We start from the raw sequence: 26,763 nt of genomic DNA on the forward strand, positions 1-26,763 counted from the left end.
ATATCTTCAAATACTTTCTCAAGTATGCTAAACACAATGCCAAGAACAGTAGCAACACAGTGGTCCTATTATTATTTTCTTCGTATTTTTCATTATGACCATCAATAGGCCTAAATAAATGTTAACAAGTAACTGCAGGAAGTGACAGATTCTGGTTGAACATTATGTACCGCACCAATTTATTTATCGTAGAATTTTGTCAAGACGGAATCTTAATGTAAATATTTCAAAGTAAATATTAAGGAGACTTGTGTCAGATTCTGGTTGAACATTATGTACAATTGTATTATACCGCAGCCAATTGTATTGTATATTGTACCGCACTCAATTATTATAGGATTTTGTCAAAACGGAAACAATGTAAATATTTCAAAGTAAAAATCGAGGAAACTTAAGACGATTCCGCGTAAAGGCTCGTTTCACATCTACCCGGCTTCTACCCGGCATGCCGTTAACCCGACTTCTAGCCGGCACCGGCACGAGTGTACCTTTCACATTACGCCGACACCGGCACTCCGGCAGTTACTCAAGCTTGTGAAACTTGTGTGTCGTAGGGATGGAAATAGAACGAAATAAGAATTTTTTTTTGGAAATAGAGCAATTGTAATGTTACTTTGAAATAACCTTTATTGCAACTGTATTTATATTTGGATTTTTTAAAATTTAATTCTGTTTGAATTTGAGTGAAATTCAATTCAATGTTATGTAATAAAATAAAATAAATGAAAATTATAATTGAGTAAAAATTCAATTGAATTCAAATAATTCTGCTCTTGAACTAAATTGATAAGTAGTTCATGGTCTATTTCCGACATGACCAAAACTTTGCAAACAAATACCCAAAATTAATACACAATAACAACAAACAACTGAACTAAAAGTACATTTGGTGCACCCGACAGACGGCAGGTGCCGGTTGTATGTGAACAGTCACATTTGGCCACTATACCCACTACTCCAGCCGGCCTGTTTTACCGACACCGGCAGCCGGCCTTCGCCGAGGGGGCACCCGGCATCCCTCGACTAGTACCCGGCAGCCGGGCAAGTGATTAACCGGTCACGACACATGCCGTGCATGTGTGAACGGGGCCATATACTTCTTCACCCCATTGCCGGTTAAACGACACCCGGCACCCGGCAGCCGGGTAGATGTGAAACAGGCCTAAGGTTGTGGGGTTACACACCCTTTTAGAAAGCGGGACTTGTCAGAACTTCTAGGAAATGCTGCGTTTTCCTTGTGCACAGCTTGCACCAGTGGCGTCGTCTACACTAGTATTGACCTCCCAATCCTCCCAATATGCTATGGTGACAGTACAGTCTGTGACACTAGTAAAATAACGGGAAAAGACCATTCTTGTTCCATCCTACGCTGATGCATCGATATGACATTTTTCACGTTTGTTGAAAGGGAACGGTCCAAACTCAGTGATTTGAACCATTCGGTTCTGTCACTCCTGACACTCTTAAGAGTCTTCCGTAGTGGAAGCCATGTTGGATTTCTTCCCCATAAGAACAATGTTAACTTTGGGTCCAAATATCTCATCAGCAAATTGTCATATAATTATGGATAAGGAGTTAAATTTAAGGAATTGCGGTCCTCTAGAGATTGGCGTTTTTTATTTCACAATTTTTAATTTTTATAATGAATAATTGATTATTAATTAGCTTCAAATTAAGCTAATTATTGAAAGGAAATGAAAATGGATTTTCGAAATTCAAAAACCTCAGTCACGAGTCTATTATGTTAAAAATACAAATTATAAATTTCAAAGCTATATCTTAACAAATAACGCCGTTACGTGTCCACAAATGATGTAATGTTTAACATTGTTCTTATGGGGAAGAAATACAACATGGCTTCCACTACGGAAGACTCTTAAGCGGTCTGCATTAGGCCTATACAGTATTACATATAACCAATTGGGCTGTGTTTTAAGATCTTTAGTAGACTGGCACTCAATTAACTAATTATTATATCACATGTATTTCTTTTAATTTGAGGACACCAGGTATCTCAGTAAGCTGGGTTTGTTTAGCACGTTTAACATTTTACATATTTTATAGTAGTGTGATTACTCAAGGAGAGAAAAATAGTGAATTTCAAGTTGACCAATATAAGCAGAGCTTTTATTGGGAAATAATTCCCTCTTAAATTAAAATATCATGAAATAATTGCCTACCGTACAAGAAAGTAATTTGTATTGTTTACTTATCTAGCCTCTAATACTAGTATTGAATATACACATTTTAACACCAAATATATCTATTAAAATATGATTTTCTACACTAAAACCACCGTAAATATATACTGTAGGACCTCTAAAAGACGAATTTCAAGGGGTAAGGGGAGTATCGTACTATCGAGGTATTCAAAAAGGTTCGTTTTATCGACGTTTAATACTGCCGTTATTAGTCTTGTAGAAGTTTCTTTCGTATACACTTGCCAAACAATGACCGAGGATGGAAGAGGGAAGGTTGGGGTTTCATGTTGAGACAAGCTTCTGTTTGTTTTGAAAACTAAGTACTAGGTAGGTTAAGATCATTAAAAATTCGTCTTATAGAGGTCGCATTCGTCTTGTAGAGATTTAGTGTATGAATATTAGTTGTATTGAAGTTAATCGGTAGCCCATGTCACAAACATATTCGCCTTATGGAGGTTTTTAACTTAATTACTACGTTGTATAGAGGTTTTATCATAGACCTTCATGAAAGTTTCAAGCTGATTTAAACAAAAATCGTCTTATCGAGGAATTAGTTTTACCGAGATTCTTACTAACGGGGTTCGACTGTACCACTGATGTATTATCTCGAGTATATTCGTTAGGGCGGTTCTGGTTCAGCAAGAGATGAGAACGTTTTTCCTCGTGAAAGTTTAAAAACGTCTCCTGCCTTGTGCGAGGGTAGAAGATGGCAGTTCTTGTTGCCTGTTTTGAGTTGCACTTGTGTTCGAGCCCAAGGCCAGGCCCCGTTTTTTGCCCCATGGTACCTGCCCCAGCCCTGTCTATAAATACCCTCGTCCCACATTTTCTGTATTTTTCCATTCGCCCGTCACTCACACCATCTTTGTTTGCCCTCTCTCTCGCTCTACCCTCACCCACACTTCGTTCTCAGGAGTTCTAGGAAAAGTCTGTTTACCAACAGGATGATTTACTAAAGGCGTTTCAAATTGTTGTTGCTATAGAAAAATACACTTACCACTGTAATTATATTTATTGTACCACTCTTAAACACTCTAAAACTTAACTCAGGTAAAGTATGTACCACAACACTTGTACTTTCGCAATTCCCACATATTTTCATCGTGAGATTGTGTTGGTATAAAATTATCTTGACTTGCCTCATCCCCTCATGGCAGTTTTGTAGAATTTTATTTAAATCAAATGCTCAAACGGATGAGTTTGCAGATATAAACGAAGTCAGAATAAATGGAAATAATGTCGAATTTTCAAACTTTATGATTATTGTGGGCTGTACATTGTCAAAATAATCAATGTATCCAAAGATAATAGGAAACAGGAACAGTTCTATTAAAATAGGATGAAATTAAATTTGAAAAAAATACAATTTGATAAAATATGACTCAATGGTACACAAATCCATTAAACATGATTTTAAGATTCAATAAAAAACTAGTAGGCCTAACTAATGTTATTGTATTTAGGAAATGAATGTAACATGTTTAAGAAAATATTTTGAGGGAAAACGAATCAGGTAAATGGAAATTCGCTTAGTGTACAGGTTTGCTGCAGTGGAGGTTGTTTTGTAGTTGTGTATTCATGAGTCACGGTCAATATTATTTCTCTTTTGTGGGCTATATTGTTGGTGAAAATCTGATTGTGTTATATATTGAGAGTATACAAAAATTCTTGAAAATTATTGTACAATCTTCAAAATATTTAATGTGTATAGGTAGTGTTGCCAGTATCAGTATGCTAGTTCATCTACTCGAGTTTTTGTATTAATATACTGTATTGTGTTTTTAACAGCTTCAACTTTGTGAATTGTAGGTTAGATTCTGTATCTGATCTGAGAAATTGTTTAATGTCACACGGTTCTTTAAGCCAATTCAGCAGTCTTTCATGAGTAAAGTCACTCCTTTTTTCAACCACTCCTTCATCCATATCTTCTTCAGCTTCGTAAGCAATGCGACTACCACATACGCTGCATCATCGAAATCACACACAATAACTAAACATGTTGCTGCTAAAATTGAAACTAACAGCAATCTACTGACTGATTGAGTTAATTGAATTTTAGTTAGTAATATATATGGAAGTGGCTCAATAAACGGTGCTCCTTTTTAATATTTAAAAGCTGATCTATAAGGAATTATCCGTATAGACTGAATGTCTACTTCAGAACTAAAAACACCATTGTTTTACTCAATATAGTTTGTTCACTAAGGATTACTTGAGTCAAACATTTAAGACTTGTTTTTCTTGTTACAGAAAATGGCAGTAGCAGCATTTTCCGATGAGAGCTCCATGACTTCTTGCATTAGCAGCCACTACTCCTTGGAGCAGGAGGAATTGTTCATCAGTGATCTGCTGAGTGACAAGGCAGAGTCGCCTCGCTTCATCTGTCGAGTGTGCGACGAGGGAACGGTTGTCACATCCAGATGTCGTGACTGCAACGAAGCGTTGTGCGACAGCTGCGTGCGAGCCCATCACAGAGTCCGCCTGACCAAAGACCACTACATCCAGCGCTTCGACGACAACCACAACGCCAACTTCAGTCCCACTTTCTACAAGCCCATCAGTTCGATTTCACCCCCAGGCAACAATTTCTTCTGCGAGCTCCACATAACCGAAATAGTTCGGCTGTACTGTGAGACGTGCGATGTGGCCATCTGCGGAGAATGTGTCTCCAACGAACACAGCGGACACGCCTTCATATACTTTCAAGACGCCCTTGACAACGCAAGGAAACTCAGCATCAAGCTGTTGGACGACATGAGATCTACCGCTATCACCACTAAAGAGAATTTGGACAAAGCCAATAGAATGATTGAAACCATTGACCTCAGAGCTACAGCAGTGTCCAGGGATATAAGAAACACTATGAAGAAGTTTCATTTAGCTTTGGAAGAGAGGGAACGGGAGCTGCTCAACAGGGTCGAACAGTTCAGAGTCATGAAGGGAAAGTTCTTGAGTCAGCAAGTAGAAGAATTCAGACTGGCGTTCACCCGGTGTAGCCGTACACATGATTTGTTGAATGACGCTCTAGAAGGTGGTTCTTCTTACGATCTCTTGCAAGCTAAAAATCAAGCTGTCAATGAATTGAAACTCTTCAAAGAACTGAAACTCTCTATGCAACCTCAGGAAGATGACAATATATTGTTTTTACCTCCAGAACAAGCTTTGTTCAATGCTGTAAGAGCGATGGGCAGCGTATCGACCTCAGTTTTTCCACCTGTTTCCATTTCCATCAATGACAGTATCATGTGTACTCCCATGACCAAAGAAATAGGGTTTCCTGCACTCACTAAACCTCATCTCGGTGAAAGCATTTTAGGCGTACCAGATACTATGATGGCAGCCATCTCTCCACCAGACGGCCCTTTCTCGTTCACAGATGTAGAGCCCAGAAGAGATAGTACCTTCGGAGTGAACTTCAGATCCAAACTGGACGGGAATCAGATCATTCAAAACATTTTGCGCAACAAGCACGTCTCTGTGACACAGTTCAATATCAACCTGAACGCTCGCAGCGGACGAAACTACACAGAAGCTGGGCAAGTACAGTTGGTGTTTGGCAAAGAAGGAGACGCAGATGGAGAGCTGTGTAGACCGTGGGGAGTCTGTTGTGACCGAAACAATAACATCATCATCGCGGACCGCAGTAACAACCGCATCCAGATCTTCAGCCGTAAAGGAGTATTCCTCCGCAAATTCGGTCGTCACGGAAACGAGCCAGGAGAATTTGATAGACCAGCAGGAGTGTCCACAGATCCGGCCAACAGGATCGTTGTTGCTGACAAAGACAATCACAGAATACAAATATTTACATCAGAAGGAGATTTTGTCTACACATTCGGTGAAAAGGGAAGCAAGAATGGACAGTTCAACTACCCGTGGGATGTCGACGTTGATCCTACTGGCCGCATCGTTGTGTCTGACACTAGAAATCACAGAATTCAACTCTTCACTCCTGACGGGACTTTCATTAGCAAGTACGGGTACGAAAACACTTCTACCATGTGGAAGCACTTTGACTCTCCAAGAGGCGTCTGCTTCGGATTAAACGGAACTGTAATTGTTACTGACTTCAACAATCATAGATTGGTTGTCATTGAGCCCAACTGTCGCAATGCAAGATTTCTGGGAAGCGAAGGATCTGGAGCCAAGGAGTTTCTGCGTCCGCAAGGAGTCGCTGTGGACAGAGAGGGTCACATCATTGTAGCAGATTCCAGGAACCATCGTATCCAGGTGTTTGAGAACAACGGCAGCTTCCTGTGGCAGTTCGGCCAAGTAGGGAAGGAGGAGGGACAACTCGACCGTCCTAGCGGGATCTGCCTCACCAACGACGGCCAGATCGTCGTCGTAGACTTTGGTAACAACCGTATCCAGGTATATTAAATCTTACGGGTTTTATTCAGTAACTTATTTTACTTGTAGGACAAAATGTCTTTGCTGAAGGAATCTGAACGTTTTTGACAATGATTGTCTAACAGACCATCTCATTGTGTAGTTTGTATATATGATGTATAATTTATTGAAGCAGTTGTCTAAGACAATCCATGCTATGGTGGCTTCTTATCCTATCTATGAATAAGAAAGTAGATTAAATCAAAAGTCTTTTATTGGGGGGTGATTTGAAAAGTAGGTTCCGTTTTTGTAATAATCATAGAGGTTTCCAGAAAAAGTTTTGCCAATGTAAAAGTGTTTCCTACAACTATCTACTACAGTATTGTGCATAAAATGTTAAAATAAGACTACATCCCAGAAGATTTAATTTCAAACCAAATAGCCTAGCCTACACATTTGCTGTTGATAAAAAAAAAAAAAAAATTGGGAGACTTTTAGTTGTATTAGTACTTTAGTTACTAAGGTATGCCAATAGTTGGTGTCTATTTTGTCATTAAATTGTAAATCCGATCCTACTTTTCAAATAACCCTAGTATGTTATTCTGTGATTTTAAAAAGTCTTTAGTTTTATGTAGCGTTCACATTCCTTCAGTTGAATTACATGCAATGAAGGGGCATTTGGACTTCACCACTGATCATACATTTACTCGTTCCAACCCGTGAATAATTGGAAATCTTTAAGTATATTGTAGTTTTATTGTTGCTCATTTTAAGTGATGTATACTGTTTTTTTTATTACCTGATGCCGCATACAATGTTTGGCTCTTGTACTTTGTACATGTGTGTGTTGTTGTTTACAAAGTTTGATATTTGTATTTATAGTTGTCTAATTATAGACAGAATCGATTATTATTGCATAGTTCCTCGGGTGCATTAAGACGATTTGTCTTTAAGTACAAAAAGAAGTAGCAGTTAGTTTTGTTACAGTCCAAAACTAAAATGTGATTTTGCATTTATTCTAAGACTTATAAGACTGAATGAGTGGCAAGACTGATACGTGCCATTGAATCTTTGACGAGTCCGGAGGACTTATATTAGTATTTGGATGTTTCCTAAAGACAAATGCAGAACTGCAAGCTTATAGTTAAGGACTTTAGAACAATATATCGTCTCATAGCGTATACTTACGGTTTGTTAGCTAAAACACCAATCATCTCAAACCCTCACATTAATCATATACTTAGTCATAAAGAATCGTGTATTATATCAAGTTATATTTCGTTTTATAAATTTTTTGTAAATTTTACCTTTTGTTAAAGAATTACTAATGCACCATTTGTGAGCGTTGATCCATTTATATTTTATGTTATTTAGACCTACTTGATGTTTTATTGTATGTACTTGACGAATTGTGATTTTATCAACTTTCATTTTATATAACTAACTTTAAATTTAAGATTTTCAATGATCTTTAAGATATACAACTTAATATTGACGTTATGACATCACTGTTCAAGTTTTTATACAATATCAGATTTACATACTGTGCACATTTTTTGCATTACCGGTATTTACTTTCGATGGGATTGGACGTTTTATATAATGTTTACACTGTTTACCAACACCTTATACAATACCTAAATGTGTACCGTTATCATTGAACAAATATTAATTTTCAACAAAGCTGTAAATGTTTGAAGGAGTTTGTGTATTTTTAAGGATTGTTTTACTCATATAACGTACAAAAAAGAGTGAGCACTTTTAAACTAAAATAATTTGCAATAATGTAGTTTATATTTCACGTCTTAACTGGATCATGCTTTTGCACTATGCTTTACATTACAACATAAGGATAGTTTTGAAGATGCATGAGCTTGACTCGACATACAACAAGAAATAAGGTTGATTTCTTATTTTGATTATTTACATTTTCATAACGTAACTGCATATTATGAGTTTGTACCGTAGCAGTCTGAAAATCTAACATGATTTAACATTTTATCTAATAAACAAATTATGGCCAATATGTTAATGAAAAATCATACAAACTATGATTTAAAATATTCAGTTCCTTATACTTAATATGTGACTTGGTTATGAAAGCTTTCTATTTATGTTAAATTATAAACTGATTTGATTATGTACCAACTTGAAAAGCTGAATTGTTATTAATTTTGAACAAAAATATGAGTAAAAAGTATTGTTTTTATACATTTATAGGTGATTATTTTAAATCAAAATGTCTCATTTATCATTTCCATACAAGTAGCAAGTTGTTTTATTTAAAACGCAGTACCCTATTTTCGTAGTCAGTGTTTTCTCAAGAAAGCACTTGTTAAAATTGAGTTTTCTGTATCTAGAATTAAAATAAGTAGGCCTACTTGTAAATATTACGTTTTGGAGCTTAGCTCAGTTAATAAGTTTATCGTAGTCAATAAGTTGGTATTCCTAAGTTGGTGAAAACAATCGCTGCTCTAAGTTATGTCGATTATACAATACCGTTTATTTGGTGACCAACCATCCCCGTGTTAATGTTATCAATCCGTTCAAAGACCGATTCTTACAACAAATCTAACAATCACAAAACTAACAGGACTATTTGATCATGCACGTTGCTTTCGGTGCAATTAGTTAATCTAGTTAAGCAATAATGTTTATGAGTTTATATGAATTTTATTAGCGTAAGAAGGAGTTATCCAGTGCTAGGCACTATAGTTGTAATTTGACGAGCTGGTCATTTCTCTTAGGTCCGTGTTGCTTTCCTAACCGCCTCTACCTCATGAGGATTACTGTGTATGTGTGCGTGGTCTGTCTGTAGGTAACTTGACACATATCTCGCTTGACCGCATTTAATGTGAGATATTGTGGTGTGTTGTTGTTAGTAGCTAGTTCCTCAGGTATGTAACGCACCTTCGTTGTATCTGATAAGACTGAGACATGTACGTGTAAGACTGATATATCTGCGCCTGTTATGTTGACTGCCTTAGTGCAGAATTAGTGTAAGGTGCTAAACAAATCCTTGTAACACAAGGTTTTAATAAAGTTCTTTTACCACAGTCAGCCTCTTGATTTACCCTTGCGTTGCTTACTTTAGTTTTAAGCCAAATTTTGATGGAGCTATTCCAAGTGTGTTCTCTGTTTCGAGTATCACTGGGTTCGGGTTTATCCTGAGAAAATTTTATTTGATGGCCTCCCTATTTCATATTTCATCACAGTTCTTATTTCATCTAGAATCTCACTTCTCTCCACACTCTCTCTGCCTTATCCATCTACCTTTTTGTACAGAGAAGTAAGATAGAGGAAAAATACGCTAATGGGACAACCGTGCGCTTTTAGCTGTGGTATGTAGTGTCGGAACTATACTAAGGACGAGCAAGGAAGAGCCCAAATTGTGAGAGCTGTGCCGAAATTCCTATTGCACTAAGCACTGACAGGGTCTTTCTCCGTGAGCATTGAGCATTGTACTATAGTCTGATTTTTACCGGAGTGCGGCTGGAGCTCAGCTCTACCTGCGAGGGACCCGACTCACGCACGCACACTCACCACCGTCCTAATTGCCTGAAAGCCCCGATCCCCTATTCACTACGTAGAAATATAACATCTGTTGTATGGTACCTCAATTGCAATTCATTTGATGTTATATATACAGTAAAATGGTCAGTGTTAGTAAATTTGTTGTTTAATTCAATGAAAAATGAGTCCAAACACGAAATGATTATGACAAGTAGCTAGCTAATCAAAGCGTGTTAAAATATTCGTAGCTTTTACACTTTGTAAGAAAAATATATTTTGTTTGGTATCATTTTACTAAGCATTTTGAGCTGAAGTCAAAAGTGTTACTAGATTTTATAACAAACGTAAAATTAAAAAATTGATAGTTTAATTTCCGTGAGCCAGCGATGACTCGCGCGGCAAGCCAATGGTCCGTCCCACGTCTGTCCTAATCCCTTGCGTCTGTGTGTTTGATGCCTGCATGTGTGTGAGTAGGGTCGACCCTTCAGCCAGCCGCTTTCCGTCAACAATCACACTATACATGAGAGCGAAGAGGGCAGTGTTGTGCTTTGCCCTAGACACCATTTTTACTTAAATATTGGTGAGCTGATAGTCACAGCAATCAATAAAATTACATTTGACATGGTTCTAGCGAACAGAAAACTGATTACTTTGAATCTGGGAAATTTGAGTTGTAAATTAGGCAATTCAATATTCAAACTGTACCATCTCAGTACTGGGCATAGTACATTTTGTTCACATTAAAACATATGTCTTGAAAACTATATGTATTTTAATCGTAACACTTGCATACAAGCTGTTACCACAGGTAATTAAATTAAATGAAGGAATCAATGAAATTAAATGAAAAATGTCTTTCTTTAAGAGGCAAAGTTTAAATTAATTAAATTATAACTGACTTATAAAAGGTTATGAAAAGTCTACAGTTGTGGCTCATAGAAGTTATTTTCGAACTCTCAACCCATACATTTAGCTTATCCCATCTTATCTGTATTATAGCTTTTGGCATCTCAAATGGTAAAAGAGACTTGACTGATGGGCCAAAAATTAACATCTAAAAACTGAGGTCTTGTATCCATTACTAATAGGAATAGGAAGAGGTTGTAGCAACAAATAACTTAATCTCATCGTAAAATGCATAAAAACATGTTTAATCACAGCCCTTAACACTCTGACGAGCAAATGACATGAAAACCTCCTCCAAAGTCGTGGGACTTACATCATAGTCTTCGATTAATGTATGCTTCTTCTTCAAGTCTTCCATCTTCTGGAAGATTTTGGCGAGAGGCTCCGTGTGGTCTTGGAGGTGGTAGTGAAGAAGACCCTAGAACAAAAAGTGGGGTATTCCAGTAGGTTTTAGCTCTTAAAACCATATAACTGACTTTGCCAACGGAGGAACTACGCTCTAAGAATGGCAGAAAATAATCTGATGGCAGCGACAGAGTGATATGTAAAAGACTTAAGTGGGAGAAAGCAAGAGTGGGAAAAGTGGCAGGGAACTGTAGGCAAGGCCCAAAATCTTTTTAAGAATAAGTGGCTAAAATACCAAGTTTACACTTTATTATGCGTTTTTTCATCTTCTGGGTCATGGATGGATATTGATAATTGTGTTAATACCTGTTTTTGGTAATACAGAGATTGCACTAGGTAACAAGTTTGCGGCATTGTATTTTACCAACAAAGACGATTAAATTGTTGTGAATGCCAACCTACGCTTACCTTAAAGATTTTCTTTTTACTCCTAGTGGGCCGTCCTTGCATATCACTGAATAATGTTTTAAAATGATTTCTATGTTTTGTAGCTTTATTATTTTTTGAAGTATTTAGCAGTCACAAACTTTGTAGCTCAGTAACCATTTTGTAGCTCACATGAAAAATAAAAATGTAGCCTTCTTTAGACACGGAAGATTTTTAAACTACTGACTCATTTCCAGCTCAAACAGTGATATTGGAGTAGAAGTGTCTGACAAGGTTTTAGGGCTTGTACGATAGCTGTTAACTGGCTCAGATAACATTTTATGTTGATTGATTGATTGGTTGATTGATGTTGAGTGATAAATTTGACTATCGAGTATCCAATAGTCAATGATAATACTATATGTATTAGTTAATGAATGAAGGTGGTTATAGCTTGAGGTATTCCGCATCTAGTATAAATAAATATTAGGCTAGGAATAGAAAACCTTTTTTAAATTTCAAGTTACGAGTAAGAATATAGTTTCTAAATTATATGTTAATTCAATTTGAATAAACATTTTTAGTAGAAAAAATTTAGTAAAATATTCCAGTAGAAGCAGGGATTTAACGCTAGCCGCAATAATATTGTATTCAGTCAAAAACTGATTAAAGTCACATTAGGACATGAGTTGATTAGTCATAAAATCCACAGCAAGCTGTCTATCATACTCATGGTGTGACAGACAGTTTGTAAAATCTAAATAAGCAAAGCCTTACCAAATGTTCATCTTTGAGAACACAATTCTTGAAATGAGTTTTCATGTTTTCCTTGAGTGAATTCAGAGAATCCTTCCGGTTGACTGTTGGACTCATTTTCACCTTAATTGTGTAGCCTTGGCCGAATTTGTGTTTGAGATATAACGGACTACCGATGCACTTCATTCGGCCCCCGACCATGATAGTCAGTCGAGAGCATAACGCTTCACACTCCTCCATGCTGGGAACAAAGAGAAGAATTAGATTAACTCCTTCGCTACTGACGACTCCGATTGGAGTCCAGGGTGAGTATGAAGTTTACAAAGATTCTACTGTGAGCATGTTCAGGATTTTTCCGCAATCACAGAAGACTGGGACGGGTGGCGTCGTCCTGTAATCCAGCTACTAGGAAGGCCACGAATTGTGGATATTTATAGGCATGCACTGTGGATGCGATACTCCCCAGTGTGGATTAACGTCCGCACGGGTGAGTACTACGACTATCCGCAGTACTATCCTGATAAATAGACCAATTCGTAATTACCAAGGCAAAAATGTGGTTCGGATTCCACTATAAACTGTAGGTCCCTTAGTTGCCATTAGCTGTATGGGCTATTAATTAACAGCTGTGTCTAAGGAATGTCGGCCTTAGTCACTAACAAGACTACAAGATCGCGCCACTCATCCTACACTCATCTCCATTCATACTTGGCTTAAATACCTACTTTGTATGGTCACCATTTCATAGAACAGTATTAACAGTATAAGATGGTGGCAACATTCCCGTGACCGGGGGAGGCGTTCTGTTCAGTATTTTGCACGAATGAGGAAGATGCTAATGATTATATTCAAGGGTTTTGCTGTGATCGCGGAAAACAATGATGATGTTTCTGTGACTGCAAGGGATAAAAGGATTTTCCACCATCATGGAAGACGGTGATGATGTGCACAGGATCATGGGAGTTGGTCATGGTAACATTTTAAAGGCAATAACAATAAGCTACAACTGAATCGCTGTGTACAGTCAAAATAGATTGAAATTTGAAATGACAACAGACATCAAACTCTTATATAAATATTAAATGTGATGTTTCTAATTGTATTTGTTTAGCTGAATTTCAGCTGAACTATATTTGTTTATACACTATCATTTTTTTCTATGGTACAAAGTAACTGGATGTGTATTTATTTTGCAATATGCAGGTGAGCATTTCAAGAACACAGGAGATTCCTGCGTGAGTGTGTAACCCCTAGCACATTAGTTTACAAAATGATATTGTTTTGGACTAAAAGTCAATGTTTAGTCCCGGATTTTGCTACAGTAGAGTCTCGATTATCCAATCATTGGTTATTCGACCAAACCTTCTGCAGACGATTGATTATGTAGTAATAAAGATTTATGATTATCAAGTGATAATGGTATGATAATCAAGTGCTATTTTTGCATGGTATGACCACATCTTACACAGATCTCAGACAACCTCATAAAAAAATTTAGTTCTCTAAATGCCAAATGGTAAACAAACTTTTTGTCAATGGGGTTAGACAACAGCAAAACTATCAATATTAAATTCTTTGTACATGTTTACAATGTATTTTAATTAGTTGTGTGCTCTGATCTTTCCACTTATCTGACCTTGCCTTGGCTGTTTTAGATTTTATAATCGAGACTACTCTAATTAACTTGCAGTAGGAACTAGGTTTGAACCTGTGAGATGTGAGCACGATGGCCTGTCCCGTCCTCTGACACTCGGCCACAATGTCCCACAACCTCCTGCGGGACAAGGGGTCTACTCCGGAGGTGGGTTCATCCAGGAACACGACGGGAGGAGACCCGATGAACGCAATAGCAGTGCTTAACTTGCGCTTGTTGCCCCCACTGTACGTGCCACAGGGTCTGTCTGCGTACTCCTGCATTCCTGCCATACAAGTTTGCTTTAGATTTTATTTTTCTCTATATCAATATTTGTGGATTTTTATCTTTACAGTCTAAACAACACACCACTTGAGTGGATATTTTAAGTTAAATATGAATGCAAGACGAGTGTGTAGTTATGAGTTGTGTGGCTTTGTTACTGACTATGATCAGCTGTAAGCCAGGATCATCTATCTATAAACTTAATACAATAATTAAAGGGGTTCTCTGTAATATCCCTTTTTAAGCCATCCTACTTAACCGATTTTTACGAATGAGGTGTCATTGTAAAGCTTATGATCTAGGGGACTACGAATGGTGACTAAAAAGGTAATTTCCTTTAGGGCTTCTACCCCCATAACGCTTGATATTTTTAGAGGTTGCTTTTAATGGTTCAATAATGTTGAATAACTTTTTTTTAATAGCGTTTGATGTGATTTAAATGCTTATCTTTCAGTTGAATTTTTAACCGCAGTAAAATTTTAAACATTAGACAAAACCGTTTATGAAAATGGATTTTAAATATACTACTTTTATTACTGAACCATGATTGATTTAGGTAAATCCTTCTTCAGCATTTTCAGACAATAGACAATGGGTAGATCTAAAAGCAACAATTTAATTTATTGCATATCAGTAGTTTTATTCACCTAATAACTGTCTGAAACAAACATAACCTTTGAAAAGTGAAAGAGTGTTGCGTTATTTGTTTTGCCTTGGAATCGAACCCTATTAAAATGCACAATTTGAGCATGGCGATGGGCTCAAATGATCAAGGAGAGTAGGGTCCACAAATCATCTCATAACTTTTAAAAGTCATTGGTTAGGTATCAATATCATGTTAAATATCATGGGTGTCATTTTTCGTACTGGTACTCAACAGGGCCGGATTTCCCAATGCACTACCACTCACTTATGCTGGCTCGGGCTCGGGCTCGGCAGTATTCATCAGAGTGATTAGGGGCGCATGTGTGCTAGACATTGTTACCACCCTAACCTCAAAAAACAAAAGATATTAACTAATCTTTTGATTAGTTTACAACAATCTGCAGGATCAAGTTAAAATATATAATAAGTTGTGTTGAATAAAACAACGTTGAATTTCCCTTTAAAATCAACCAAAAAATATTAATCTCAGTTTGCATTAGATTTTAGAAAAATTCAATACCCTCCAAAGCACTATTAATGCTGTCATTTTCTCCTCAGACCTAAGGATCGGTACGGTTGGCCGGAATATTACTCATCAAGAATTGTTTTCAGCTAATCCAAAATGATGACAAATCTACTAAAGGAGTATGTTTAATCTATGGTATCACGTACTGCATGGAATTCATTTTTTTCGGGCCTGGAATTGGATTCAGTGGCCATGTTTTTTTTTTTGCAGGAATGCTCAGTGTCAGTGGGTTGAGTTGTTTTGTTTCAGTCACACGGACAAAAACGTGAGCATTTATTAAAAGCATAAAATTGCTAAAAGTATTTAAGACGGCATTTTTTAAAGGCTAAACAAGTCAATTCTACAAACAAAACTTGCAATGATACCAACGAGGAGTGGTATTCAAGCAATTAACTTAGGCCTATGGGCATGATACAGTTTTTAATAACTGTTTGAAGGAAAGTACCTAACTGTGACACCAGACTAGGGGGCGGAAAATCATTTGGGCCTAGGGGCGCAAAAATGCTAAATCCGGCCCTGGTACTCAAAGCAAATGTTAGTGGTTGAGTACAGTATTTTATATATTTTTACTATCAAATGATAGGTAAAACCTTGAACTCTTAGCTGTAAGACATTTTTTTAAATCCCCTCGTTTCCAAAATATCACACATTCTACTATTTTTATTTTCATTCATCAAAACGTTTGTCATTATCTTACCAAGTATTTGAATCCATTTGTGCACCTCGGATTCACACTCCTCCATAGGGATTCCTCTCACCAGAGCAAAAACTCTCAGCATCTCTTTGCCCGACAACAGAGAACTGAGGGGGTCAAACTGAGGACAGTAGCCGACATGGGACAGAAACTGAAATTAGAAAGGCTTACAATGATTTGTTATATAACTGTAGTGTTTTGATAAACCTGTTTTGAAGAATAAACAGTACAGTACAGAGGTGTGCACTGCCACATGCCACTTTTTACTTTTGTTTATCTATACTATTATAAAAAAGAGGTGGTTGCTGTATGTGTGTATGTGTGTATGGGAAAAGTAAACTCGAAAAATACTGGTCGGATTGGGCTGAAATTTGGCATGATGATAGCTCACATTCCCGATTAACATATAGGCATATTCTTATTTCAAAAATCCTTTCGGGCTCCGCCCCAGTGGCTCTGGAGTTTCCCATGTTAACCTTATGAGAAATGGAATTATTGAATCTTAACAGCTGTTTCAATTAAACAAGTTGGTTCTGTTCTATGATGTTCAATAGCATTAAAGTTACAAGGATTACCAACAGGGTGCAGCACTATTATTTCTTTTACATTTATGACAACAGCTAATTTGCAACCAAAAGGTGAGTGAGCGTAGCGAACGAACTTCAACCTGGAGGCGAGTTAGCGTAGCGAACGAGCTCCAACCTAAAGGTGAGTGAGCGTAGCGAACGAGCTCCAACCTAAAGGTGAGTGAGCGTAGCGAACAAACTTCAACCAGGACGTGATTGAGCCATGCGAACGAGATAATCTTAAAAATTAAGAAGTTAAACGTAGTATATTATATACAAAAAGAGATTTCAGAGCAGCAAGTTTCCAAAATATTTAAAAATCAATTTCAAGTCTTTTCAAGTTTTATTCATGATTTTTCTAGTTTTTAATAATATATAAAACTATTAAAACATGCAAATAAATACTTGTTAAACTCACTAACCATGGATTTATTCTTTATGAGACTCAATTGGTAAACATTGGCATCCCCTTTGTCAGGTATTTCCTCGCCTGTGAGCATTTTGAAAGTGGTGGTTTTGCCAGCCCCATTGACACCCAACAGTCCGAAACATTCCCCTCTGCCCACTTGAAACGTGACATCGTGTACGGCTGTTGTATCACGGGTGTACTTCTTGCCTAGACTGTACACTTGAAGGATGGCTGTATTCTTGAGCAAACCTGTAAATAAGAAAATGTTGATGGCATTGTTTTGGAACAAAACATAACATATCCTATGTGTAACAGAGCACAAGAGCCCTAGATTTTAAAGATTATTTGTTGGAATCCCAGGCTTACTTGAATGCACCAAGGTACAAGAAGTTCAAAACTTACCCTTGACAAAGAAAAAAAATATTACTGCCATTGACAGCATTTAAAACCGAGGGAGCTTGAGTTGTGAAGGAAGATGTCTTCAACGCAAAGAATATCTCTCTACATAATCTAATGTACTGATCTCTAGCCTTTGGATAGTGTGATAGCAAATAAACACGAACAAAACATGATCAGATGGGACTAAACATGAGATAATTGAAAGAATGATGGAAAAAGATTCTCTTTGGAAAGCCACAATCGCTACTGTTACATGAATGTTATGATTTTTTTAAATGTCGCACTTCACGTCCTAGGACACTATAGGCTCTAGCCTGAGATCATTTTTCACATAACTTCAGGCTAGGTCTCAAGTTCTTGAATTATTACTCAGATAAAATCCATTGGTGATTGGTGGGATTTGAACCTGGGATCTTGGGGACCATAGTCCTGTGCTCTACAACTAGTCAAATATATACATAAGGCAAAGCACAAGATTGTTGAAAGAGTGATGGAATTACTGTATTTTTCGTGGAAAACCAAAATCACAAAAATCACAATATGTGTTTGACAATTAGAGCAAACGATCTACTCCATTACAGTCACACTGATGACCATTAATTTTTCAATGTCACCTGGTTCCAAAACTGTAACAAGAACAATAATTAATATTTCAAACTACCTAAATAAAAGTCAAAACTAACCTCCAATCTTGTTATATGTAAGGACCTCTTCTTTTTCCTGTTTGACATCCTCATCATTTTTGTAATTGTTTTCCGCATGTTTTATCCAAAGTGTCGAGATGAGGAACTTAAGTCGTTTCATCATTCCGTATTCGACTGTCAGCACAAGACCCGAATACACAAATATGTCAACTACGAGAAAGATGAGGAAACTGTTTATTCCATGAGGGTTTGACGAGTTCTGACCAGCCTCAATGAAATTGAAAGGGTCGGTTTCTGAAATAAAAAGATTTAGACAAATTTTAACTTATAAAACATTGTATAAGCTCTCCCTATCCCATTTCTATGTGTAAGCTGCAGCCAGTTGTAGAACATAAGAAAGTTCATTGTTTAGTAATTTGTTAGTGATGGCGAGTGTATTTAATTTAACAACCTATTGTGGACATTTTCCATCATGATCCATCGTGAAATACAATGCTCTCACAAATTTAAGTAGCCTAAAATATTTGGATTAGTTTTCGAGTGATTCAGGGTACATCAATTTAACCAGTAAAACAGTTATCCTCACTGGTCTCAGTCCCAAGGAGTCCAGATAAAAGGGAGTCTACTGTATATCATATGATGCAACTATGCCCGTCTACATTGACTACAGATCTGTGTGTGGAACGGTATCCAGCAAAGCAAGGGGTGAGCCAGTACTGATAACAGGTGAACTGGACTGATAAAATGTTTATGGCAGTGACCAGGATCCGAACCCACAACATCACTGCTTTGGGCCCAAAGTCCGTGACGCTACCAACTGAGCCACCGACACGATCCCTCAGGTTTTATCATATAAAACCTTTATTTTTTACACTGCTTTACTTACTGACACAATTATAACCGCACTGCAAACACGTTCCATCCAAGTACATGACTGTGAAGAGATGGATCAGAGCGGACGTTGCTGAGAACAATGGGTTGAAACTCAGAATGAACCTCCACATGCCAAAAGATGTGTACGTTCTGTCGAGAATTGCGAGGAATGTAGCTCCAAACAGTCCTGAAGAAAAATGAACCTTTAGAATAAAAAAAACAAAGCCTTTGTCTGTAATGTGTTATATCAATCATTAACAGTTTTAAAAATTAAAGAACAGTGAATTTTACCTCTTCCAACTAGTCCTCTAAGGCTCTTTCCACACTGATAAGAATTTTTTTTAAATCTTGTACAAAAAAATATACATACACAAAAATATAATAAGATTTTAAAATATAACTTGTAAAAATATATCTCTGTGCTATGGGAAAGAGTGATAATTAATTGTACTCCTCTCTACCTACCTTGTGGGCGAATTTTTCTGTTCCTTGCGCCCCCAACAAACCTAACCTCTTGGAGCCCATTTATTACAGTGACTCTGCAAACTTTTCACTACACAACTAGTACGATGGCCCCAATGTTTAATTTGTTTTATGTCTAACAATGTCATAGAGTCATTTAGTAAATATTTTTGTGATGAACTGGTTTTAAATACTGATCTAGGTACTATCAAACATCTACGTTTACTGTGGAAGGATATTCAACAATTTATTGGACCTTTATATATTCCTAAGTGTTGGCTCTGTTATAAGAATTAGGAATACAATAAATAAAATACATCTCCCAACACTATTTAAAATATAATTTTAGGTACATATTTTGAAGGATGTATTTTATTTGTTATATTTTTATTCATACCATACCATATGGTAAAATTAAACTCAATGCAGTATTAATATCGAACCGAATTGTAATCGATATAGAATTACTCATCACAAACCTGTTAAGTACTTACCAACTGCCAGATTGAACACCACAAATGAAACAGTAGCTTTCACAGATGATTTGACAAAGAAGCTGAAGAAATATGCGAACAAGGACCCAGAACATCCAAATAAAACTATGATTAATGCAACAGTACCTGAAACAAAACCTTCAATGAATATACTGCATTAGTGCTCTGTTAATAGTTAAGTGGTTGGACAGACAATAAAAAAAAAAAAAAAAACAGAGAAGTAAGGTACAGAGGAAACACTCAAATGATACATTTCAGTGGTGTCTAGCACTAGTCGCTGGTGTCTACGGCAAAGTCCAACACCGCCCCCCTTGCCATCATGTACTACTACCCTCACTGTGGAGGAAGACCTTATATCCTGTGCAATAGGAATTTCCAGTGATCACCGCTCAGGCTCACAAATGTAATTGTTCATCACAAGTACATTTCCAGCACAACATACTCGGATGTCCATAAGCAAATCTCCCCGACGGTGCCTTACTTCTCTGTGCAAAAACCTCCACAGTTTTCAGTTTCTATGGAGCTGAAAGCGCACATTCGTCCAATAATCCTGTTTCTTGAATCTATAGGCACTTTACCTCTCTGTGTATGACAAAGTTCAAAACTTATCCTACAATATTGTTGTGGTGGAACACTATTGTTTTGACATTACACGTTGGTTGTTTACATGATTGATTAAAAATCTGTACAAACCCTTTATCCATCCCACAGTGAGTTAGGCGAATAAGTTAATTGGTAAAGAAATCTTCAAAGTTGGATTTCAATCTACATTCATTATCTTTCAAGGTCAGAAAAAATGGTCCCTTCAAAATGTAAGTTTACTGGTGTGTTTCTTTTTTCAAACAGGTTGGCAGTCTCTTTTGCATTAGCCATATCCACATGGGCCACAGAAGCATCGTCTAAGTGGAAAATATCCAGCAAAGCAATGAGTGAGCCGGTGAAGTAAACGTGAATTCAAAAGTAGTGGCAGATACCACAGGATCTGAACCCACAACATCGCTGTCTGAGCCCAAAGTCCGTGGCACTACTGACTGAGACACCACCTCACCAGTATGTAAAGTATAATCAATAGAGTGCAGTACAACCAATTACGATGGGTAATAAGTGGCCTTTGTAGCATTTTTCTGACTAAGACCAGCTGTTTCTTTAGCCATTAAAATCCCAAAGAAGTCAGATGACCCCAGTTTCGAACCATCAGCCAATTTCTTTTCTCGAAATCCAACCTCCGGCCATTATCTCACCAAGCACTAATATCCACTCATCCACCCTATGTACCTATGTATCCTGAGGTGGTGAAGACGCCGTTCTGCTGAAACACGAGGATCATGCAGACCATGAGTAATGTCGTGACAAGACACAACGCAAAGTCACAGAGGAACATGACCAGCCAGTACAGCAGCGGAGATACGCCACTCATGAGTTGCAGCTGTTTGACTCGGGTCACTCGCTCCTTGAGTGGGAACGGAATCAGACTCATCGTCATCATCAGCAGACCCAGCGACAGGAAAATCACCTTGAGCGGGAAACTAGATACGTGGTCCGACGCGTCCATTGCTCTGTCACACTCGTCTACCTGAAACATATGTTGTTAGATCTCTCGAGTTTTCTTGAAACATCATGTGAGTACATTGAAATGTATGAGTTTAGTGGTTATTTTCAAATGATTTATGTAAATGATATTTTCATTTGGTTTGAGCTAAATGATATCTAGTGAATACTGTACAAATCATTGGCCGAAAAAGTTTTACCAATTTTGTACCAATTTTGTCTTACAACAGATTATAATTAAACTTATCTTCAGTATGGTATACTTTTGTTTTAATTTTTAAACCAAAAACCACCATTCATAAAAACTAATTTAGATAGCCTAGTGTGTAATGCCTCAAACTTTCTGTGCAACCATTTTGTAGGTATAGACTTTAGAATAAGAATAAGAATAATTATTTATTGCAATTGACCAAGTACAGTGAAAACACTAGGGTTGATCTCTAATGATCTCTAATCTATACAAAATTAAGAGGATTGTATCACATTAATAGCGTTTGTGATTCGTTCAATCAATCAAAAACCCCATGGCAAAGACCCTTAGTAAAAATGCTTCTGAACTCTTTTGTTGACTATCATCTCTTACCGTGTCGAACACTGCTATCGGATGACAGTAGGTTGTGATGCTTGCAGATTTGTTGTTCAGTAGTATTAGTATGTTGGCCATCATGTTCAGAACGAGTGCAAACGAGTGATCAAAATACTGACTGTAGCCTCCGATCAAAATGTTACTCAGCGATTGGTAGCCTGCGATCATTGATCTCTCGTACTGGATCAACCCTCTCTGTCCATTCAGCTGGCTGATGAAATCTGGGAACAGTTTTTAAATTGATATTTTAGTTTGAGAAGATAAAAAATATTGACTTATAATATTGTTTGTGCTATTTTTTAAAATAGTTTAACTAGAAGTACACTGACACATTAGGGCATAATAGAGAAAACCCCAGAGGAACCATTATAATATAATTCTTGGCCATATTGTGGAGCCCAAACATTAAATTTTTAAAGGTGAAGCTTTCTTGTTTTATTTTTGTCATTGGAACTTCTGAAAATCAAGGAATGTTCAAAGAAGTTTCAGGTTTTTTTGGGGGTGCAAGGAAGAGAAACGTTCCCCCACAATGTAGGTAGAGAGGGGGAAATTATCTCTCGGGCCCATAATGCATCACATGCAAACTGCGGGCCTGCTCAAATATACTGAAATTTAATTTTGGGATAAATATTTGTGACGAATTTCAAATAAGTTTACATGATAATAGTTTATGAATAATATACGTTAATCAACTAGACTCATATTCCTTGACGTAATTATTAACAAATTGTTGGAGTAGTCAGTTACATTAAAAACAAAACATATACGACACAAGTATCCTAAAAAAAGATGAAAACCAAAAGACAGAAAGAAATTTTATGAATGATCTTAAAAGAAACTGAATGGCGAGGGAATTATCTCATATTAGTAAATAAAAGTACAGGACCTTTATAAAGTAAAATCACAGTTTAACCTCAAAAGCACCTTACACTTTTCCAAGTCCACAATTGTTGGTATGGAAATGACGCTTGCTTTTCCAGAGGTGATAATTCCTGTCAGGGCTTCACTCACAGTCGAGTTGTCTGTTTGAACGGCCACAGAGACTTTCGGAAAACTAGACAAGGCAATCTTCAGTTTGTTCTGAACAGGAGAATAATCTTGATACATCAACTGTAATACTGTGGCTGCCATTAGAGCTACTGGAACTACGACCTAAACAAACAGTCAATCAATCAAACAATGTATGTAACACAATAATTTACATTACTTATTCATAAGTATACATATAGTTGTACATAAATGGTGTCAAATAAACTAAAACTACCTTAAACTAAGATGCGACCATATTTTATTGATCTAAAGAATATAAGGACAGGTCCATTAAATATTCCTAGAGTTTTTTTTATATTGGGTTTTTGTTCCCTTTAAATTTTTAAAGGAATGTTCAAAAAAATTCATGTCCTGCATCTTGGCATTCTTGTTTTATGAGCTCTAATTTATGATTTATAATTACACAGTTATTTTTGTTGCTTGTGTTGTACAATTGTTTTCATTAATTCGAGGATTTAAATTTTTGTTTTTGACAAACCCATAAGCCACAACCATTGAACTTCTCAAAGCATTTATCTTGTTCTATTTTCTTTTCAAATGAGTTTTATGAGAAAAAACCATGATAAGAAGTTGCAAACAGTAACACCTTCTAGGGTAATCAGAATTTTATACACAGTTTGTAAATAATCATTACAAATCATTTTACATATGCAAGGTTTTACAAGAAAAAACCTTGATAAGAGTTTAAAAACAGTTAACAAGTTATAGGAACACCCTCTTGTGTTTTGGTATGTAATATGGTTGCATCTGTTGAAAGCTCTTAGGTTATATTATTGTATTAGTTTATTTGATAAAACGTTTAATATTACCTTTGACTATTAGTACAATGATATTACGTTAACTATTAATTTACAAATGTGATTAATCAATTGTTTTGCTGTGTATTGTTAGAATCAGAACTAATTATTTTTGTATCTTTGAGAATAGAACAAAAATGTAATAATTGCTTTAAAATATTAGCTGACTCCAAAAACTTACATAAATAATAGTGCTTATCCAACTCCTCACTCTTATCAGCATCCTTTTGTAGACCAGTGCTTTGATTTGCTGCACCAATAAATCACGTCCACTCAATTTAACAATTTTAGATTCTGAAATTAAATGAAAGTAAATTACTTAGTAGCTGTTTGCAAGTTTTACGGAGTGGTTTTGAAATAGAATTTTTCTTGATAAGCAACCAAAAATGAATTTTCATTATTTTTGCACACAAAAGATTTTTTTTTAATACTGTGTACTGTTTGTATTGATGACATGTTACAAAAGATTACAACTTAAATTCGGGGATGCGGAATACTATCCCCCGGAAAACCACCCCCCCCCCCCCCAAGATTAAACGTGATGTCACGAAATCTACCAACTAACCAATATGGCAGCCGTGTCCGCGACTGGAATACTACCCCCCCTAGCAAAATGTGATTCTATGTAATTGTAATTTTAATTTGAGTAATTCCGTTTGATAACAGAAAAGGCATGTTGGGTATATCATACAGAATTTTGAAATGTAACAGCAAGTTTGGTTGGTTAGGTAAGGTTAGCTTAGAAGAGTATGACAACGAATCTTGAGTCTCCATGACTGGAAAACTGCCCCCCGATCTCTGACGTCAACATGACGTAGGAACCTGCTTGGGGGGGGGGGGATAGTTGTCCGGGGGGCAGTCTTCCGGCGACCCTTAAATTCTCAATAATACTAGGTACGAATTGTATTTCTCCTGATATGGTGGATAGTACTTTAGTGCAACACTCCTTTAAAAATATTATGTCAAGATTTTAAATATTTTAACTTTTCACTTACCCAGAGCCTCGATGCTACAATCAGAACTTTTTCTTTCCTTTGAATCTCCTCCTATGACACTAACACAACAAGCATTATTCATTTGATATTAAATATAACAAAAATATAAATAGTTTGCAGAAACATACTGCTAAAAATACAAGTCTCTATACATAAATAGTTGGACTGTAATTAGGAACCACATTGAAATTTGTTTTTAGACCACTCATTTATTTCTTTGAACTTTGCAAAAGTGGGTAGATAACATTGACAATATCATCAAAAGTATTGTAAAATCTAAATTTAGTGCTAAAAGTAAAGTTCTAAAAGAAACTATTGTAAAATAATTACACTTTGGATTGACGATTGCAAATATTTAGTGAGCAGAGTGATGATTTCATGGAAATCAGCCTTTAGTACTCCTCAAATTGGGTCGTACCAGTGGGGTCCAGCTGATATATACGATCATGTGATTTTGTTAACTGTCCTTCCTAGTTTACTTATAAACTTTTGGCTCAAAAAAAAATTTTTTTTGGAAAGATGTGGCCACACAGGGTTCCACAAATAGGAAGGCAGTCGCGCTTAGTGGAAAATACAAAAACTTCTAAAAGTTGGGAAATTATACGTCAACAATTATGAAATAAGAAAAAGGGGGAAGTAAAAATACTAACACATTGAGATGTTTATTAGTTAGTTTTATTGGAATACTACTTATTTGGTAGTAGGCTTTTGGGGATAGTGGGCTCTGCACCATCCAAGACCTACACCTATCTGAGTCCATACAATGGCTAGCAAGTCGTGCGAATGTTTTTTGTAATGTATTTAGTAACAATGTTTGTATATATGTTTTATGTAAATTCATTATAAAAGTATTAAAGTAAAGTTTCAAAGTTGAAAATGGACACTTTCGTGCACCAAACAATCAAGTATTCTCACATGTAAACCAAATGCTAAATCACCGACTACATTTGATGGTAAGTATATTTTGTTATTCATCCAAATAACTTTACCAGTTCAACATTACAACTGAAACCAAACAATCTTGTAAATTACCGTATTTCAAACCAAAATAAAACAATTACAAAGTCAACAACCTGATAAAAACGTCGTCTATGGTCGTGCAGTTGATGCTCACCCCAATCACCCCGAGATTGTCTCTTTTGCCGTCAAGAGCGGAGAACAAACTCGGGAACTGAGGTGAGTCCTCGGCTCGTACGTTGAAGCTCAGCTGTGACGGAGAGGACAATTTCATGGTCGCGTTGGTTGTGTGTCGCTCGATGACTTGAACGATGGGATTCACTGGTGCTGTGTCACGTTTACTTACATGCAACTGGTAGCCTTTGCCTGGAAATAAAATTAATTATGAATATAATTTATACTTGAGATTATATTATGCTAATGGTTGCGTAATGGAATCATAAGATACTCATCCAGGGTTAGATTAGATCTGCATAGTGCTGGAAAAACAGGACGTGAATGTGAAGGATGAGTATTGAATTAATGAGTTGATAGTTTTGTTGCTGAATATGATTATTTGGTTCATTAGCCAATGGTTCATTACGGTTTATTTGGTTATTGTGTTCATGATATTAATTCATGTTATGGTTATGATATTATTGGTTCATTAGCCTGAACCATCTAAGTTCAGTGATCATGGGGACAGCTTGAGCCAGTTTTGAATAAAAAAAAGCTACTGAATTCGTTC

General features: G+C 36.6%; 2 protein-coding genes across 4 annotated transcripts in view; one reads left to right on the forward strand and one right to left on the reverse strand.

Moving 5' to 3' along the window:
* Positions 1-9,583, forward strand: part of LOC128997339 (E3 ubiquitin-protein ligase TRIM71) — a 42,473-nt gene extending 32,890 nt beyond the window's left edge. For both annotated transcript variants that reach the window (XM_054422975.1, XM_054422976.1), the window contains exon 2: positions 4,449-9,583. In XM_054422975.1, the coding sequence (XP_054278950.1) occupies positions 4,449-6,578 (2,130 nt within the window). In that variant the 3' untranslated portion in view covers positions 6,579-9,583. The remainder of the gene's footprint in view (positions 1-4,448) is intronic.
* A 1,587-nt stretch (positions 9,584-11,170) lies between these two features.
* LOC128997335 (phospholipid-transporting ATPase ABCA1-like) overlaps positions 11,171-26,763 on the reverse strand; it is a 39,394-nt gene continuing 23,801 nt past the window's right edge. For both annotated transcript variants that reach the window (XM_054422968.1, XM_054422969.1), the window contains 14 exons: positions 26,153-26,402; positions 25,080-25,138; positions 24,266-24,378; positions 23,167-23,389; positions 22,235-22,458; positions 21,379-21,676; positions 20,104-20,229; positions 19,161-19,334; positions 18,314-18,568; positions 17,245-17,480; positions 16,260-16,407; positions 14,182-14,392; positions 12,495-12,714; positions 11,171-11,364 (listed from right to left, as the gene is read on the reverse strand). In XM_054422968.1, coding sequence (XP_054278943.1) covers positions 11,191-11,364; positions 12,495-12,714; positions 14,182-14,392; positions 16,260-16,407; positions 17,245-17,480; positions 18,314-18,568; positions 19,161-19,334; positions 20,104-20,229; positions 21,379-21,676; positions 22,235-22,458; positions 23,167-23,389; positions 24,266-24,378; positions 25,080-25,138; positions 26,153-26,402 — 2,711 coding nt within the window. In that variant the 3' untranslated portion in view covers positions 11,171-11,190. The remainder of the gene's footprint in view (positions 11,365-12,494; positions 12,715-14,181; positions 14,393-16,259; positions 16,408-17,244; positions 17,481-18,313; positions 18,569-19,160; positions 19,335-20,103; positions 20,230-21,378; positions 21,677-22,234; positions 22,459-23,166; positions 23,390-24,265; positions 24,379-25,079; positions 25,139-26,152; positions 26,403-26,763) is intronic.

Source organism: Macrosteles quadrilineatus, unplaced genomic scaffold (assembly GCF_028750875.1).
Source record: "Macrosteles quadrilineatus isolate MER2022 unplaced genomic scaffold, UCM_ALF_1.0 Scaffold_6__1_contigs__length_79288215, whole genome shotgun sequence".
NCBI lineage: Eukaryota > Metazoa > Arthropoda > Insecta > Hemiptera > Cicadellidae > Macrosteles > Macrosteles quadrilineatus.